Source organism: Oncorhynchus keta, chromosome 4 (assembly GCF_023373465.1).
Source record: "Oncorhynchus keta strain PuntledgeMale-10-30-2019 chromosome 4, Oket_V2, whole genome shotgun sequence".
Taxonomy (NCBI): Eukaryota; Metazoa; Chordata; class Actinopteri; order Salmoniformes; family Salmonidae; genus Oncorhynchus; species Oncorhynchus keta.
The window spans coordinates 68,911,099-68,928,598 of NC_068424.1; the positions used below are offsets into that span (position 1 = coordinate 68,911,099).

Genomic DNA, 17,500 nt, shown 5'->3' on the forward strand with positions numbered 1-17,500 from the left:
AGCAAGTCCTGCAGGCTCTAGTTTGGCCTTATCTTGATTATTGTCCAGTTGTGTGGTTGAGTGCTGCAAGGAAAGACCTAGTTAACACCTCACTGAAACAAGGTCTCTCTCCTATTTGACCTAGATAGTTTGCTTGTATGTATTGATATGTACATGTAGGCTATGTGTGCAATTTTTAAATTGGTGTAGTTACAGTTGAAGTCGGAAGTTTACATACACCTTAGCCAAATACATCTAAACTCAGTTTATCACAATTCCTGACATTTAATCCAAGTAAGAATTCCCTGTTTTAGGTCAGTTAGGATCACCACTGTCACGCCCTGCTCTAGTTTATGCCCGCTCTAGTTTATTATTTCTATGTGGTGTTCTAGTTTATTTTTCTATGATGGTGATTTGTATGATTCCCAATTAGAGGCAGCTGGTAATCATTGTCTCAAATTGGGGATCATATTTAGGTAGCATTTTTCCCACCTGTGTTTGTGGGATATTATTTTGTGTTTTGTGCATGTGCACCACGTTGTCACGTTTTGTTTTTAATTTATTGATTTATTGTTTTGTTCTTGCTAAGTTTCACTTTCTAATAAATATGTGGAACTCAACATCCGTTGCGCCTTGGTCCGTCTCTCCTCACGTACGAGACAACCACTTTATTTTAAGAATGTGAAATGTCAGAATAATAGTAGAGAGAATTATTTATTTCAGCTTTTATTTATTTCATCACATTCCCAGTGGGTCACAAGTGTACATACAGTCAATTAGTATTTGGTAGCATTGCCTTAAAAATGTTTAACTTGTGTCTGTGATTTGGGTGAGCATTCTATGTTCTTTATTTCTGTTTTGTGTTTCTATGTTTTGGCCGGGTATGGTTCTCAATCAGGGACAGCTGTCTATCGTTGTCTCTGATTGGGAATCATACTTAGGCAGCATGTTTTTCCACCTTAGGTTGTGGGATGTTGTTTTATGTTTGCTCTGTGTAGCCTTCAGAACGTGATGTTCGTTGTTCTTTTGTTTGGTGTTCGTGTTAAATAAAGAATCATGAACACGTACCAATTTGCACCTCTTGGTCCACTTCTTCTGACGAGCGTTGCAGTGTCAAACATTTCGGGTAGCCTTCGACAATCTTCCCACAATAAGTTGGGTGAATTTTGGCCCATTCCTCCTGACAGAGCTGGTGTAACTGAGTCAGGTTTGTAGGCCTCCTTGCTCGAACATGCTTTTTAATAATAATAATATAATATAATAATATAATAATAATAATAATGCTTTTTCAGTTCTGCCCACAAATTTTCTATAGGATTGACGACAGGGTTTTGTGATGGCCACTCCAATACCTTGACTTTGTTGTCCTTAAGCTATTTTTCCACAACTTTGGAAGTCTGTTTAGGGTCATTGTTCATTTGGAAGACCCATTTGCAACCAAGCTTTAACTTCCTGACTGATGTCTTGAGATGTTGCTTCAATATATCCACATAATTTTCCTGCCGCATGATGCCATCTATTTTGTGAAGTGCACCAGTCCCTCCTGCAGCAAAGCAACCCCACAACATGATGCTTCCACCCCCGTACTTCACGGTTGGGATGGTGTTCTTTGGCTTGCAAGCCTCCCCCTTCTTCCTCCAAACATAACAATTGTCATCATGGCCAAACAGCTCTATTATTGTTTCATCAGACTAGAGGACATTTCTCCAAAAAGTATGATCTTTGTCGCCATGTGACAATGTGCAGTTGCAAACCATAGTCTGGCTTTTAATGGCGGTTTTGGAGCAGTGGCTTCTTCCTTGCTGAGCGGCCTTTCAGGTTATGTCGATACAGGACTCCTTTTACTGTGGATATAGATACTTTTGTACCTGTTTCCAACAGCATCTTCACAAGGTCCTTTGCTGTTGTTCTGGGATTGTTTTGCACTTTTCGCACCAAAGTACATTAATCTCTCGGAGACAGAACACCTCTCCTTCCTGAGCAGTAGGACAGCTGCGTGGTCCCATGGTGTTTATACTTCCATACTATTGTTTGTACAGATGAATGTAGTACCTTCAGGCATTTGGAAATTGCTCCCAAGGATGAACCAGACTTGTGGAGGTCTACAATTTTTTTCTGAGGTCTTGGTTAATTTTTGGGATTTTCCATGATGTCAAGCAAAGAGGCACTGAGTTTGAAGGTAGGCCTTGAAATACATCCACAGATACACCTCCAATTGACTCAAATTATGTCAATTAGCCTATCAGAAGCTTCTAAGGCCATAACATCATTTTCTGGCATTTTCCAAGCTGTTTAAAGGCACAGTCAACTTAGTGTATGTAAACTTCTGACCCACTGGAATTGTGATACAGTGAATTATAAGTGAAATAATGAACAATTGTTGGAAAAATGACTTGTGTCATGCACGAAGTAGATGTCCTAACCGACTTGCCAAAACTATAGTTTGTTCACAAGAAATGTGTGGAGTGATGGAAAAACGAGTTTTAATGACTCCGACCTAAGTTTATGTAAACGTCTGATTTCTACTGTATGTCCTTGAGCTGTTCTCTGTATGTCCTTGAGCTGTTCTCTGTATGTCCTTGAGCTGTTCTCTGTATGTCCTTGAGCTGTTCTCTGTATGTCCTTGAGCTGTTCTCTGTATGTCCTTGAATATGTTTCATGTTTTGTTCTGGACCCCAGGAAGAGTAGCTGCCGCTTTGGCAACAGCTAATGGGCATCCTAATAAAATACCAAAGACATACCATACCTCTCGTAGGAGAATGTTTCTGTAGCCCCTCATCACGCCTTTGAATAAAATGATCCAGATGAGACACACACACACGCACACAGACACACACACACTTTTCCTGAGGAGTCTGTCATATTAGCTCTTCTCACACTGGCTGGTAATGTGTGCTGATTAGGTAATTATAGAGGTCCAAACGTTGGGCCAAGACACACCCGGCAGGTCACTGCAATATGGAGGGAAATGAAACTGCAATATTATTAAATGTAATTCCTCCTCTTTCTCACTGTAAGCACTCACACACACACTCACACACACACTCACACACTCACACACACACTCACACACACACTCACACACTCACACACACACTCACAATCTCCCTGATCAGAGACAAAGATACAAACACAACGTAGTCACACACTAACCCTCTCACTGTAGTGTGTGGCTGGCTGGCTGGCTGGCTGGCTGGCTGGCTGGCTGGCTGGCAGGCTGGCAGGCAGGCAGGCAGGCAGGCAGGCAGGCAGGCAGGCTATAGCCAATACAATTTGATTTGATTTATCAGCGGTCATTGTGGGACACACCTCTATTCTCCTCTATCACACCAGCCCCCAGGATGCAGGTTGGTTTTAGGGGGAGGGGCAGCTGGGACACTAATTCATTATTAATAAGGCTTGACAGTGGGTGCATCTCAAATGGCAACCTAGTCCCTTTATAGTGCACTACTTTTGACCAGGGCCCAGTGGGGATGTTCCCCTCTTTATACTGCATGCACCTGTCCTCTGCTAACCCTATTGGTTTTAATTGAATAACAAAACATACAATCTACCTGCAGTGAAGCCGCTCAACATCTACATTACATTCAGTCATCTAACAGACTCCCATCCATAGAGACCCACATGAGCAACCAGGGTCAACGCCCTGCTCAAGGGCACGTCGACAGATCTCCCGTCAAAAACAGGGACCAGAACCAGCGGCCTATCAGCCACCGTCCCAAGGGCTGCCCCTCAACCATCTGAGACACCCCCCCACAGTCCCCCTCCCCCGATATTTGTTTTATCATAATAAAATAAAATAATTCCCAACCCCCAAGACCCCCCAAGCCCCTGTACCCAAACACCCTACAAAATGAACAAAATACAAAAAAGAGAAAGAGAAAGACAAAGGAAAACAGAAAACAACTATGCAAAAAACAAAAGACATCAAGGCCAACGGAATATGTTTGAGTGCATGCATGGCACTATTTACATGTGTGTATGTGTCCATGTATGTGCATGTGTGTGCGTTTGAATGAGAGTGTGTGTATATGCATGTGTACATGCGTACAAACACCTGCATGGCAACAGCCTCAGACAAACAGGCATTAGATGTAACAACGTTGCCCCTCAGTGTCATAAAATGTGCTTTTTGTTTTGTTTTATTTTGACTTTATTTTGATACATTTATCTTTGACCGTCATTCTGTCCACCGCCTAGCAATTCCATTCCCACTTGCCTCCAAATTCACATCCCAACCCTCAGCTTCCCTCAGCCCATCCCACCTATCTCTGCTGGCCACCCTCAGCCCATCCCACCTATCTCTGCTGGCCACCCTCAGCCCATCCCATCTATCTCTGCTGGCCACCCTCAGCCCATCCCACCTATCTCTGCTGGTCACCCTCAGCCCATCCCACCTATCTCTACTGGCCACCCTCAGCCCATCCCACCTATCTCTGCTGGCCACCCTCAGCCCATCCCACCTATCTCTGCTGGTCACCCTCAGCCCATCCCACCTATCTCTACTGGCCACCCTCAGCCCATCCCACCTATCTCTGCTGGCCACCCTCAGCCCATCCCACCTATCTCTGCTGGCCACCCTCAGCCCATCCCACCTATCTCTGCTGGCCACCCTCAGCCCATCCCACCTATCTCTGCTGGCCACCCTCAGCCCATCCCACCTATCTCTGCTGGCCACCCTCAGCCCATCCCACCTATCTCTGCTGGCCACCCTCAGCCCATCCCACCTATCTCTGATGGCCACCCTCTTCGGATTTCTGTACAATCATTTTAGCTGAAAAGCACAAAGTCTTGAATCTTGCATCGTTTTATACATCAACTAATACACCCTGTACCATGGAATCGGTACATCAAAAATCTCTTCCCAACTATTTTGCAATCTGTATGGCACAGCTGTCAACATCCTGGTCCTCAAATGAAACTGGTATACTTTCCTATTTATGCTATTTTTGATTTATTCCAGTTTTGATCTGTTATATTGGGCAGACAGACCAGTTCCCTACCTCCTGCCGCTGCCACCTGCCTCTATTTTGGGGGTAATGCTGTAATCAATTGGTTGTAATCTTGGATTGAGCAGACCTTCCCATACAATTCTGTTAACTCCATGAAAGACATAACTCTACCATTCCATTTTACAATATAATTTAAAAACAAAATACCCTTTTCCATAGATACAGGTCGTTTATCAACCAGCACATTTGAGTTCAGCTGTAATATTTGTTCTACCTTTCTGGGGGATGATATTGAAATTGTAGCCAGCTCTGCAATGCTTGTTTGAAAAATAGAGATATTGAATTAATCAAAAATGATGCAAGGCAATCTGCATAAAGGCAAAACATTTAAACAACGGATGAGTTTTTCTTAGTAATCTACTTGAGAACCATTTAGGGTTCAAGTAAAACTTTTGTATAAGCGAAGTTTATAGTGTGAAGTTTAGTACTTGTACATGTAATAATCTCAACCCACCCAGTTCATATTCATTATATAGATGGGCATGCTTTGTCTTGTCAAGTTCAGCATCCCAGATATAGCTAAATATTTGTTCCTCATATGATCTGAGAAGCTCATCAGCAGAAGTAGGCAACACCATAAGTAAGTAAACTGAGATGTTAATCAGTGTAATTATTCCATAAGTAGACAGGTATTTACCTCTCCATGGTTGCAGGATCTATTCTAGTCTATTTTTACCCGTTTTCTATTCAAATTCATTGTGGAGAGCTCGTCTATACATGTATTTTTTATATGAATACCAAGTATTCTTCACCCTATTCAATTCTGTCTCTACCCATCAGTTTTCCTCTCTGATGGATCTCTTATTCAATCCCTCTCTATGATACATTTCATTTTTTAATTGAGCAGACGAGACATACAGTTCTGAGTGCATACATTTTTCACACTGGTCCCCCAAGGGAATCAAACACACAACCCTGGCATTGCAAGTGGCATTCTCTACCAACTGAACCAAATGGGACACCATCGTGTTTTATTGATCACTCTGTTCCTCCTTGGCCGAGGTGTCTGATGGCTATGAGATTAAACTGGAGAGGTTGGCAGCATCGCTGAGGGGGTGTACGTCCAGGATCAATACGCAGGGTGGAACCGTTTACAAAGGGAAACAGACTAAAGCAGAATCTAATGTGTGGTTGCAGAATGCTGCAAAGTACAGCTGCTCTTGAACATGGCCTTGAGAAGTGCCCATAGAACTAAAGTGAGACACTTTAAAGGGTGTTGCAAGGACAATGCTAATTCTTCAGGTGAACGTCACACAACTTTGCCTTTCTGAACAAAGCCTCGTTCTGCTTTTTGGCTGGGCGTCACTGATGCAGGTGTTTGGAAGGGAGGGAGATGGAGAGAGAGAGAGAGGGAGGGATGGGATGTCTACTCCTATGGCAAAGACATTATTGGTTCCGGCTACCTATATATTAGCCAATACTCAACCTCGTGTTGTCAGCCAGTGAAGTCATCCAAGCCTTCTAAGTCATCCTTTCTAGTGTAATATAGATTGACGATGCTTTCGTCTTCCAGTAATTGTGTTAAATAATAATATAATGTCAGTTAGATGATGCTTTTCTCCCAAGTGACTTACAGTACAGTGAGAGCAGAAATGTTACATATACACATATAATCCATACGGGAATTGACTCAATGACCTTGGTGTTGCTGGTGCCACAATCTTACTAACTGAACCACACATTACCTGTGCTGTTCTTCTCCTACAAGCTTATTCCCTTGCAGGAAAGCGAAAACAACATCCTTTTCATGCAGACTAGTATCTTCCCACAACCTTAGCTAATTTGGTTCTGGGTGCTGAGATGATGTAAGTACCAGCTACCTAAAGCATAGATAAAAGCACCTCAACTTTCCTCAGTGAAACTGTGACCAAAGTGTTCCTTCCCATGAACTTTGAACCCTCCTGTCTGTCACAGGTATTACGCAACACATCCATCTGAGAACAAACATTTAATGACATCTCATGACACCACAGAAGGGGTCAAAAGTTGTTTTAACTCAATTCTCCTCAGTCTTGTCAATTTATGCTGCAGGTAGGCCTCGGTCTGAGTCAATGGGAGATACCAGTAATGCTTTTGAGATAAAATATACTTCCTGTACCATGGTATTTGATAGTGAAATATCTTGTTGTTATACTAAAAGAGAAACCCTCATCATTGTTTCTCCCTTTGGTTACACAACAGCTGCCTGCAACAGATCTATTTTACAGAAACCATATCAAATATCCATGTAGCCTATACTGATTTACATAATCTGCCAGTACATGTGTCATCTCTGTTGATATGCTGACACTGGGATAAATATATTTATTTTACCAGGTAAGTTGACTGTGAACACATTCTTTACAGCAACGACCTGGGGAATAGTTACAGGAGAGAGTAGGGGGGATGAATTAGCCAATTGGAAGCTGGGGATGATTAGGTGGCCATGGTGGTATGAGGGCCAGATTGGGAATTTAGCCAGGACACCAGGGTTAACACCACTACGATAAGTGCAATGGTATCTTTAGTGACCACAGAGAGTCAGGACACCCGTTTCATGTCCCATCTGGAAAACAGCAACCTACACAGAGCAATGTCCCCAATCACTACCATGGGGCATTGGGATATTGTTTTGTAGACTAGAGGAAAGAGTGCCTCCTACTGGCCCTCCAACACCACTTCAAGCAGCATCTGGTCTCCCATCCAGGGGCCAGTCTTGCTAAGCCTCAGAGGCAAGCCAGCAGTGTGATGCAGGATGGTATGCTGCTGGCACTGGTATAAGGCACTGGGATGAAGACACTGGCATAAAACACTGGAATCAATGGACTGGGATAAAGGCCCTTTTCCTCAGGTAAGCTATAGCCAAATGACTGAAAAATAGTATTTGTATGTAAGCCAAACCTTCTCTTCATCCTGAGTTAGTGGTAAATTGAATCATTACGGATACCAACAGGACCGAGAGACAGACAGTCCCACTCTGCCCGCGAGCCTCAGAACACTTATTGGATAGAGATGCTCCTCGCGAGCAGCAGTAGTGGAGGAGAGGGACGTGACAGCCCATCCGCTTAGATCGCTCACACACACACACACACACACACACACACACACACACACACACACACACACACACACACACACACACACACACACACACACACACACACACACACACACACACACACACACACACACACACACACACACACACGCCCCCATCCACGCGCAATCGGTCTACTCGTTTCCCGCCGGCTGGACCTCCCGCATGCCTGGGCCAGTGCGTGGAAACGAGACTAGCCTACTGTACCGCCAGCACTCGTGCAGCGAGGAATTGCTTGCAGCGCAGACTAGACAGGGTACCAGTCTGGAAGGACGCCGCACGACGTGGACAAAACAGACCATCGGTCGATATATGTTCTCCCGCGTGGATGGATGGGCAGAGAGAGAATACAACCCGAACCTGTGGTGCAGAACAGACTTTTCAGGATACCTTTGATTCAACGCATTTTATTGGTGAGTGCAATATGGAATGACTGATATTGTTGTGGGTTTACTATTATTATAGCTAGGCTATAGATAGATAGATTTTGCATGCACAAATCATTTAATTCAATAAATAACTAAATCCTATATAGCATAGCTATCCGATTAATACATCTGGAATCCGATTGAATGGGATCATTGAAAGGCTTTCTCTCCAAAATCCCTGTCCTTGTACCAGGACACAAATGCATAAAGGAGAGTAGAAGGGGATATATGTTTCCTACTGCCCTTGTAACGGTGGGGGTCTCGGACGCTCTCTGTTTGTCCATAATATCCTATGCAGTGTGTGGGCCACGGGGTTTTGTGGTGGTGATGGTGTGGGGGGGGTCTCCCCTTAAATGGGCAAGGGGAGAAATAAAGCTGTTCCGCTTTTAGGAGGACAAGTGAGTTGATCATCAAAAGCGACCAAGGTCTATTTTGGAGGGGAAAGAAAAGTACCGGCCTCATTTAACTGCGAGCAGTCTCTCAACCATCCTGTTGTCATGGTTACCTCTGAAGGAGGTTGGGAGAATATCACTACATCTAGGCTGTGCTCCTGCTCTGTGTGTGTGAATGAGATAGTTCAAGTATGTGTAGCCTATGTGAGTAGTCTGTGTGAGTAGTCTGTGTGAGTAGTCTGTGCTGTGTTTCGGTATTTTTATGCTATTCGAGGGCACACATGTCCTGAGTGTGGCTTGGAGGTTTGCACTGTGCTTCCAGTCCCGCAAGAGATGGATGATTTGAAACAGGTGCCTGATAACAGTCCTCTCACACTTGAACCATGAGCCATTGTTATCTTAATTATAGGCTTTACTCGTCTAGTCTAAATCCATTTAATAACGCTTATTGGGACGTCAATTCTCCTGTCCTGAAAACGTGGGCTCATTTGAATAAACGTTTGTTTTAGAGACATATTGTTAAACGTCTCTCTCGAAGCAAGTGCTTCTTTTCTCGCAAATGATTTCAGCCAGGCGTCAGACATCCAGACACCCCTGCACCAGCCAGCCCACCGACATAAGACGCCGCCGAACATGCGTTCTTTCTTTCTTTCCCTTTCTCTCTCTCTCTCTCCCTCCCTCTCCCCACTCTCGTCTCATCCTCCTTTTTCCGTTTTTTTTTGTTGAAAAAAAGTGAATAAGCAACAAATAGCATTGGTGTTATAACTAAGATTGATGCCAGGGAATGAATTTGATGAAGTCATTGCAAAGCGATATAATGACACAGTGCAACACGACGTCTGACATTGATGCACTAGAAGTGACTTATCGGGGTGATTTGTGAGATGCTGATTTGCCCGGTTCACTGGGCCATAGTGGATAGTAGGACGGTTAGTATTCGTCTGCGTTAAGAACCAGTGACATGTCGGTGCTGGGGAAGAAAGACTGTCACCCAGCCAGCATAGCATAGTCTACTGCATTGTGTGTGTGTGTGTGTGTGTGTATGTGTGTGTGTGTGTGTGTGTGTGTGTGTGTGTGTGTGTGTGTGTGTGTGTGTGTGTGTGTGTGTGTGTGTGTGTGTGTGTGTGTGTGTGTGTGTGTGTGTGTGTGTGTGTGTGTGTGTGTGTGTGTGTGTGTTGGCTGCAGTGCAGTGGCGTGCATATAGAGGGTTAGTAGGTCATTTGGTAGATCCAGAATGACTGCAGTATGTGATGTGGTTTTCTTACTGTGAGAGGGCAGAGATAGAGGGGGACAAGAAAGACAAAAACACACACTCATCTTAGTAGTAGTCAAAGACAAAGATTGAATGAGGGGAAAATATATGATATGGCAGTTCTCAGTAGCAGGTCTCAGTAGCAGTTCTCAGTAGCAGGTCTCAGTAGCAGTTCTCAGTAGCAGTTCTCAGTAGCAGTTCTCAGTAGCAGTTCTCAGTAGTAGTTCTCAGTAGCAGTTCTCAGTAGCAGTTCTCAGTAGCAGTTCTCAGTAGCAGTTCTCAGTAGCAGTTCTCAGTAGTAGTTCTCAGTAGCAGTTCTCAGTAGCAGTTCTCAGTAGTAGTTCTCAGTAGCAGTTCTCAGTAGCAGTTCTCAGTAGCAGTTCTCAGTAGTAGGTCTCATTAGTAGATTTCAGCAGTAGTTCTCATTAGCAGTTCTCAGTGGTAGTTCTCAGGAGTATTTCTTAGTTGCAGTTCTCAGTAGTTGTTCTCAGAGGCCGATCTCAGTAGTAGTTCAAAATAACAGTTCTCAGTAGTAGATTTCAGTATTTGTTCTCAGTGGCAGTTCTCAGTAGCAATTCTCAGTAGTAAGTTCTCAGCAGTAGTTCTCAGTAGTCGTTCTCAGTAGTAGATTTCAGTAGTAGTTCTCAGTAGTAGATTTCAGTAGTAGTTCTCCATGATGATTCTCAGTGGTAGTTCTCAATAGCAGTTCTCAGTAGTAGTTCTCAGTAGTAGATTTCAGTAGTAGCTTGCTATCTCCGTAGTACATTTGAGTAGTAGTTATCAGTAGTAGATCTCAGCAATCGTTCTCAGTAGTAGATTTCAGTAGTAGTTCTCCATGGCGGTTCTCAGTAGCAGTTCTCAGTAGTAGTTCTCCATGGTGGTTCTCAGTGGTAGTTCTCAACAGCAGTTCTCAGTAGTAGTTCTCAGTAGTAGATTTCAGTAGTAGATCTCAGTGGCAGTTCTCAGTGGTAGTTATTAAATAGCAATCGAGTTTGCTCTGTGTTTTCTGTAAAATTCTTTCCAATGTGTTAATGTGTCTAATTGTGTTTCTGTCCTGGCGCTCTGTTGGGTCTGTTTGTGTTTGTGAACAGAGCCTCGGGACCAGCTTGCTTCGGGGACTCTTCTCTACGTTCAGTTCTCTGTAGGTGATGGCTTTGTTGTGGAAGGTGTGGAAAATCGCTTGCTTTTAGGTGGTTGTAGAATTTAACGTCTTTTTTTCTGGCCAATCAAGCTACAGCACACACACACACACACACACACACACACACACACACACACACACACACACACACACACACACACACACACACACACACACACACACACACACACACACACACACACACACACACACACACACACACACACACACACACACACACACACACGCACACACGCAGACACGCACACACACACCCAGTGCATAACAATGTGGTGTGGAGTATGGGCATTGGGTACAGGTGCACATCTGCCAGCTCCTCAGCAGTGGGACTCTTAGTGCTGCTCTACATAGCTGTTTTCCTGTTTGGACTCTTAGTGCTGCTCTACATAGCTGTTTTCCTGTTTGGACTCTTAGTGCTGCTCTACATAGCTGTTTTCCTGTTTGGACTCTTAGTGCTGCTCTACATAGCTGTTTTCCTGTTTGGACTCTTAGTGCTGCTCTACATAGCTGTTTTCCTGTTTGGACTCTTAGTGCTACTCTACATAGCTGTTTTCCTGTTTGGACTCTTAGTGCTGCTCTACATAGCTGTTTTCCTGTTTGGACTCTTAGTGCTGCTCTACATAGCTGTTTTCCTGTTTGGACTCTTAGTGCTGCTCTACATAGCTGTTTTCCTGTTTGGACTCTTAGTGCTGCTCTACATAGCTTTACCACTCTAAATTCCAAGCATCTGCCTCTAACCCTAGGAAGCTCTTTGCCACCTTCTCCTCCCTCCTGAATCCTCCTCCCCCCCCCCCCCCCTCTCTGCAGATGACTTCGTCAACCATTTTGAAAAGAAGGTCGACGACATCCGATCCTCGTTTGCTAAGTCAAACGACACCGCTGGTTCTGCTCACACTGCCCTACCCTGTGCTCTGACCTCTTTCTCCCCTCTCTCTCCAGATGAAATCTCGCGTCTTGTGACGGCCGGCCGCCCAACAACCTGCCCGCTTGACCCTATCCCCTCCTCTCTTCTCCAGACCATTTCCGGAGACCTTCTCCCTTACCTCACCTCGCTCATCAACTCATCCCTGACCGCTGGCTACGTCCCTTCCGTCTTCAAGAGAGCGAGAGTTGCACCCCTTCTGAAAAAACCTACACTCGATCCCTCCGATGTCAACAACTACAGACCAGTATCCCTTCTTTCTTTTCTCTCCAAAACTCTTGAACGTGCCGTCCTTGGCCAGCTCTCCCGCTATCTCTCTCAGAATGACCTTCTTGATCCAAATCAGTCAGGTTTCAAGACTAGTCATTCAACTGAGACTGCTCTTCTCTGTATCACGGAGGCGCTCCGCACTGCTAAAGCTAACTCTCTCTCCTCTGCTCTCATCCTTCTAGACCTATCGGCTGCCTTCGATACTGTGAACCATCAGATCCTCCTCTCCACCCTCTCCGAGTTGGGCATATCCGGCGCGGCCCACGCTTGGATTGCGTCCTACCTGACAGGTCGCTCCTACCAGGTGGCGTGGCGAGAATCTGTCTCCTCACCACGCGCTCTCACCACTGGTGTCCCCCAGGGCTCTGTTCTAGGCCCTCTCCTATTCTCGCTATACACCAAGTCACTTGGCTCTGTCATAACCTCACATGGTCTCTCCTATCATTGCTATGCAGACGACACACAATTAATCTTCTCCTTTCCCCCTTCTGATGACCAGGTGGCGAATCGCATCTCTGCATGTCTGGCAGACATATCAGTGTGGATGACGGATCACCACCTCAAGCTGAACCTCGGCAAGACGGAGCTGCTCTTCCTCCCGGGGAAGGACTGCCCGTTCCATGATCTCGCCATCACGGTTGACAACTCCATTGTGCCCTCCTCCCAGAGCACTAAGAACCTTGGCGTGATCCTGGACAACACCCTGTCGTTCTCAACTAACATCAAGGCGGTGGCCCGTTCCTGTAGGTTCATGCTCTACAACATCCGCAGAGTACGACCCTGCCTCACACAGGAAGCGGCGCAGGTCCTAATCCAGGCACTTGTCATCTCCCGTCTGGATTACTGCAACTCGCTGTTGGCTGGGCTCCCTGCCTGTGCCATTAAACCCCTACAACTCATCCAGAACGCCGCAGCCCGTCTGGTGTTCAACCTTCCCAAGTTCTCTCACGTCACCCCGCTCCTCCGCTCTCTCCACTGGCTTCCAGTTGAAGCTCGCATCCGCTACAAGACCATGGTGCTTGCCTACGGAGCTGTGAGGGGAACGGCACCTCAGTACCTCCAGGCTCTGATCAGGCCCTACACCCAAACAAGGGCACTGCGTTCATCCACCTCTGGCCTGCTCGCCTCCCTACCACTGAGGAAGTACAGTTCCCGCTCAGCCCAGTCAAAACTGTTCGCTGCTCTGGCCCCCAATGGTGGAACAAACTCCCTCACAACGCCAGGACAGCGGAGTCAATCACCACCTTCCGGAGACACCTGAAACCCCACCTCTTTAAGGAATACCTAGGATAGGATAAAGTAATCCTTCTCACCCCCCCTTAAAAGATTTAGATGCACTATTGTAAAGTGGCTGTTCCACTGGATGTCATAAGGTGAATGCACCAATTTGTAAGTCGCTCTGGATAAGAGCGTCTGCTAAATGACTTAAATGTAAATGTAATAGCTGTTTTCCTGTTTGGACTCTTAGTGCTACTCTACATAGCTGTTTTCCTGTTTGGACTCTTAGTGCTACTCTACATAGCTGTTTTCCTGTTTGGACTCTTAGTGCTGCTCTACATAGCTGTTTTCCTGTTTGGACTCTTAGTTCTGCTCTACATAGCTGTTTTCCTGTTTGGACTCTTAGTGCTGCTCTACATAGCTGTTTTCCTGTTTGGACTCTTAGTGCTGCTGTACATAGCTGTTTTCCTGTTTGGACTCTTAGTGCTGCTCTACATAGCTGTTTTCCTGTTTGGACTCTTAGTGCTGCTCTACATAGCTGTTTTCCTGTTTGGACTCTTAGTGCTGCTCTACATAGCTGTTTTCCTGTTTGGACTCTTAGTGCTGCTCTACATAGCTGTTTTCCTGTTTGGACTCTTAGTGCTGCTCTACATAGCTGTTTTCCTGTTTGGACTCTTAGTGCTGCTCTACATAGCTGTTTTCCTGTTTGGACTCTTAGTGCTACTCTAGATAGCTGTTTTCCTGTTTGGACTCTTAGTGCTACTCTACATAGCTGTTTTCCTGTGCGTGTGTGTTTGTGTGTGTTTGTGTGCACGTGCGTGCGTGCGCGCGCGTGTGTGTGTGTGAGAAAGAGATTACATAAGTGTTTCATTCTATGTTGATGTCTATCCATCCATGTGTTTGGATCTTTTAGTTGTCTGCATTTGAGTGTGGTGATGTGTGTGATAACATAATACTATCTACATAAATGTGGGGTTGGGGGGTTCAGCCTGGTCCATAGGGTTGGGAGGTTCAGCCTGGTCCATAGGGTTGGGAGGTTCAGCCTGGTCCATAGGGTTGGGAGGTTCAGCCTGGCCCATAGGGTTGGGAGGTTCAGCCTGGTCCATAGGGTTGGGAGGTTCAGCCTGGCCCATAGGGTTGGGAGGTTCAGCCTGGCCCATAGGGTTGGGAGGTTCAGCCTGGTCCATAGGGTTGGGAGGTTCAGCCTGGTCCATAGGGTTGGGGGGTTCAGCCTGGTCCATAGGGTTGGGAGGTTCAGCCTGGTCCATAGGGTTGGGAGGTTCAGCCTGGTCCATAGGGTTGGGGGTTCAGCCTGGTCCATAGGGTTGGGGGGGTTAAGCCTGGTCTATAGGGTTGGGGGGTTCAGCCTGGTCCATAGGGTTGGGGGTTCAGCCTGGTCCATAGGGTTGGGGGGTTCAGCCTGGTCCATAGGGTTGGGGGGTTCAGCCTGGTCCATAGGGTTGGGGGGTTCAGCCTGGTCCATAGGGTTGGGGGGTTCAGCCTGGTCCATAGGGTTGAGAGATTCAGCCTGGTCCATAAGGTTGGGAGGTTCAGCCTGGTCCATAGGGTTGGGGGGTTCAGCCTGGTCCATAGGGTTGGGGGGTTCAGCCTGGTCCATAGGGTTGAGAGATTCAGCCTGGTCCATAAGGTTGGGAGGTTCAGCCTGGTCCATAGGGTTGGGGGGTTCAGCCTGGTCCATAGGGTTGGGGGGTTCAGCCTGGTCGGTTGGAGACATAAATGTAATAAAATCATCAAATCACAACCGGCTCCAACACGTACCTCAAATCTGCTTACACCTACTAATGTAAGCCGTAGGTGATCCGCCGGTCTATTAATTAAGGCTAGGGGTCCCGCTAGCGGGACAACTTCCGGTGAAACTGGAGGGCGCCCAATTAAAATAAATAATCATGAAAATGATGGATATTAAACATTTAGGTCCATACAAGTGTCTTATATCGGTTAAAAGCTTAAATTCTTGTTAATCTAATTGCACTGACCGATTTACAGTAGGCTTTACAGCGAAAGCATGTCATGCGATTGTTTGAGGACGGCGCCACATTAAAATATTTTTTCCACCGGCACAGGTTTCATAAATTCAGAAATAGCGATTAAATATTCACTTACTTTTTGAAAATCGTCCTCTGATTTGTCATCCAACGGGTCCCAGCTACAACACGTAGTGTCGTTTTGTTAGATAAAATACTTCTTTATATCCCAAACAGTCGGTTTAGTCAGCACCATCGATTTCAGTAATCCACTAGTTCAACATGCAGACAAAGGAATCCGAAAAGCTACCGTTAAACTTTGTTAAAACAAGTCAAAATATGTTTCTAGTTAATCCTCAGATACCCTAATATGTAATTAAACTATAATATTTTATATGGAAATAAGTATGTTCAATAGGAAAGCGATATTAGCAGATGCGCGCATACACTGATTTCCAAGTTTGAGTAATAAAACTCATTATTCTTCCTAGTTTTGGAAGAAACAAGCCTGAAACCTTGAACAAAGACTACTGACACCCAGTGGAAGCCATCGGAATTGTATACTGGGAGCTATATTTAATTTTTTCCCTATACATTCCATTGGAAGAGCATGGGCTCCCCAAAAAATAAATCCAGTTGGTTTTTCTTTGGATTTCCTCCTAGCATATCTATTGTGTTATGGTCTCCTACATTATTTGAACATTTCTACAAACTTCAGAGTGTTTTCTTTACAATGGTACCAATTATGTGAGATGTAATGTGATGTGTGATGTAATGTGATGTGTGATGTAATGTGATGTGTGATGTAATGTGATGTGTGATGTAATGTGATGTGTGATGTAATGTGATGTGTGATGTAATGTGATGTGTGATGTAATGTGATGTGTGATGTAATGTGATGTGTGATGTAATGTGATGTGAGATGTAATGTGATGTGTGATGTAATGTGATGTGTGATGTAATGTGATGTGTGATGTAATGTGATGTGAAATGGAATGTGATGTGTGATGTAATGTGATGTGAGATGTAATGTGATGTGTGATGTAATGTGATGTGTGATGTAATGTGATGTGAGATGTAATGTGATGTGTGATGTGTGATGTAATGTGATGTGTGATGTAATGTGATGTGTGATGTAATGTGATGTGAGATGGAATGTGATGTGAGATGTAATGTGATGTGTGATGTAATGTGATGTGAGATGTAATGTGATGTGTGATGTAATGTGATGTGTGATGTAATGTGATGTGTGATGTAATGTGATGTGTGATGTAATGTGAGATGGAATGTGATGTGTGATAATAATAATATAATAATATATGCCATTTAGCAGACGCTTTTATCCAAAGCGACTTACAGTCATGTGTGCATACATTCTACGTATGGGTGGTCCCGGGAATCGAACCCACTACCCTGGCGTTACAAGCGCCATGCTCTACCAACTGAGCTACAGAAGGACCATGTAATGTGATGTGAGATGTAATGTGATGTGTGATGTGAGATAGAGGAGCAGCTGTGTGGATTAAAGGCCTGCTGCTCTGGATAAAATATGACTCTGTAAGAGGGATCCTTTTGACATGGATCTGCATGGTGCTTTAAAATGATCTTCCTTCACTCTCTCTCTTTCGCGCTCCTTCTTCTGGCCTCTTTTTCTGTTTCTTCTGGACTCATCTGGTTTAGAGGACATAGTGTTCTAGACACACGCATAGACACTCAGGCAAGCATGTACACACCCACCCACCCACCCACCCACACACACACACACACACACACACACACAAGTACAGGGGGGATTCTGTCCAAG

The 17,500-nt window shown here is 45.1% G+C and overlaps 1 protein-coding gene across 1 annotated transcript in view; it reads left to right on the forward strand.

Annotated features, from left to right (window-relative positions):
* Window positions 1-8,039: 8,039 nt before the first annotated feature.
* Window positions 8,040-17,500, forward strand: part of psd2 (pleckstrin and Sec7 domain containing 2) — a 48,924-nt gene continuing 39,463 nt past the window's right edge. Inside the window, exon 1 of the mRNA XM_052513699.1 lies at window positions 8,040-8,480. Within this exon, the coding sequence (XP_052369659.1) occupies window positions 8,396-8,480 (85 nt within the window). The 5' untranslated portion in view covers window positions 8,040-8,395. The remainder of the gene's footprint in view (window positions 8,481-17,500) is intronic.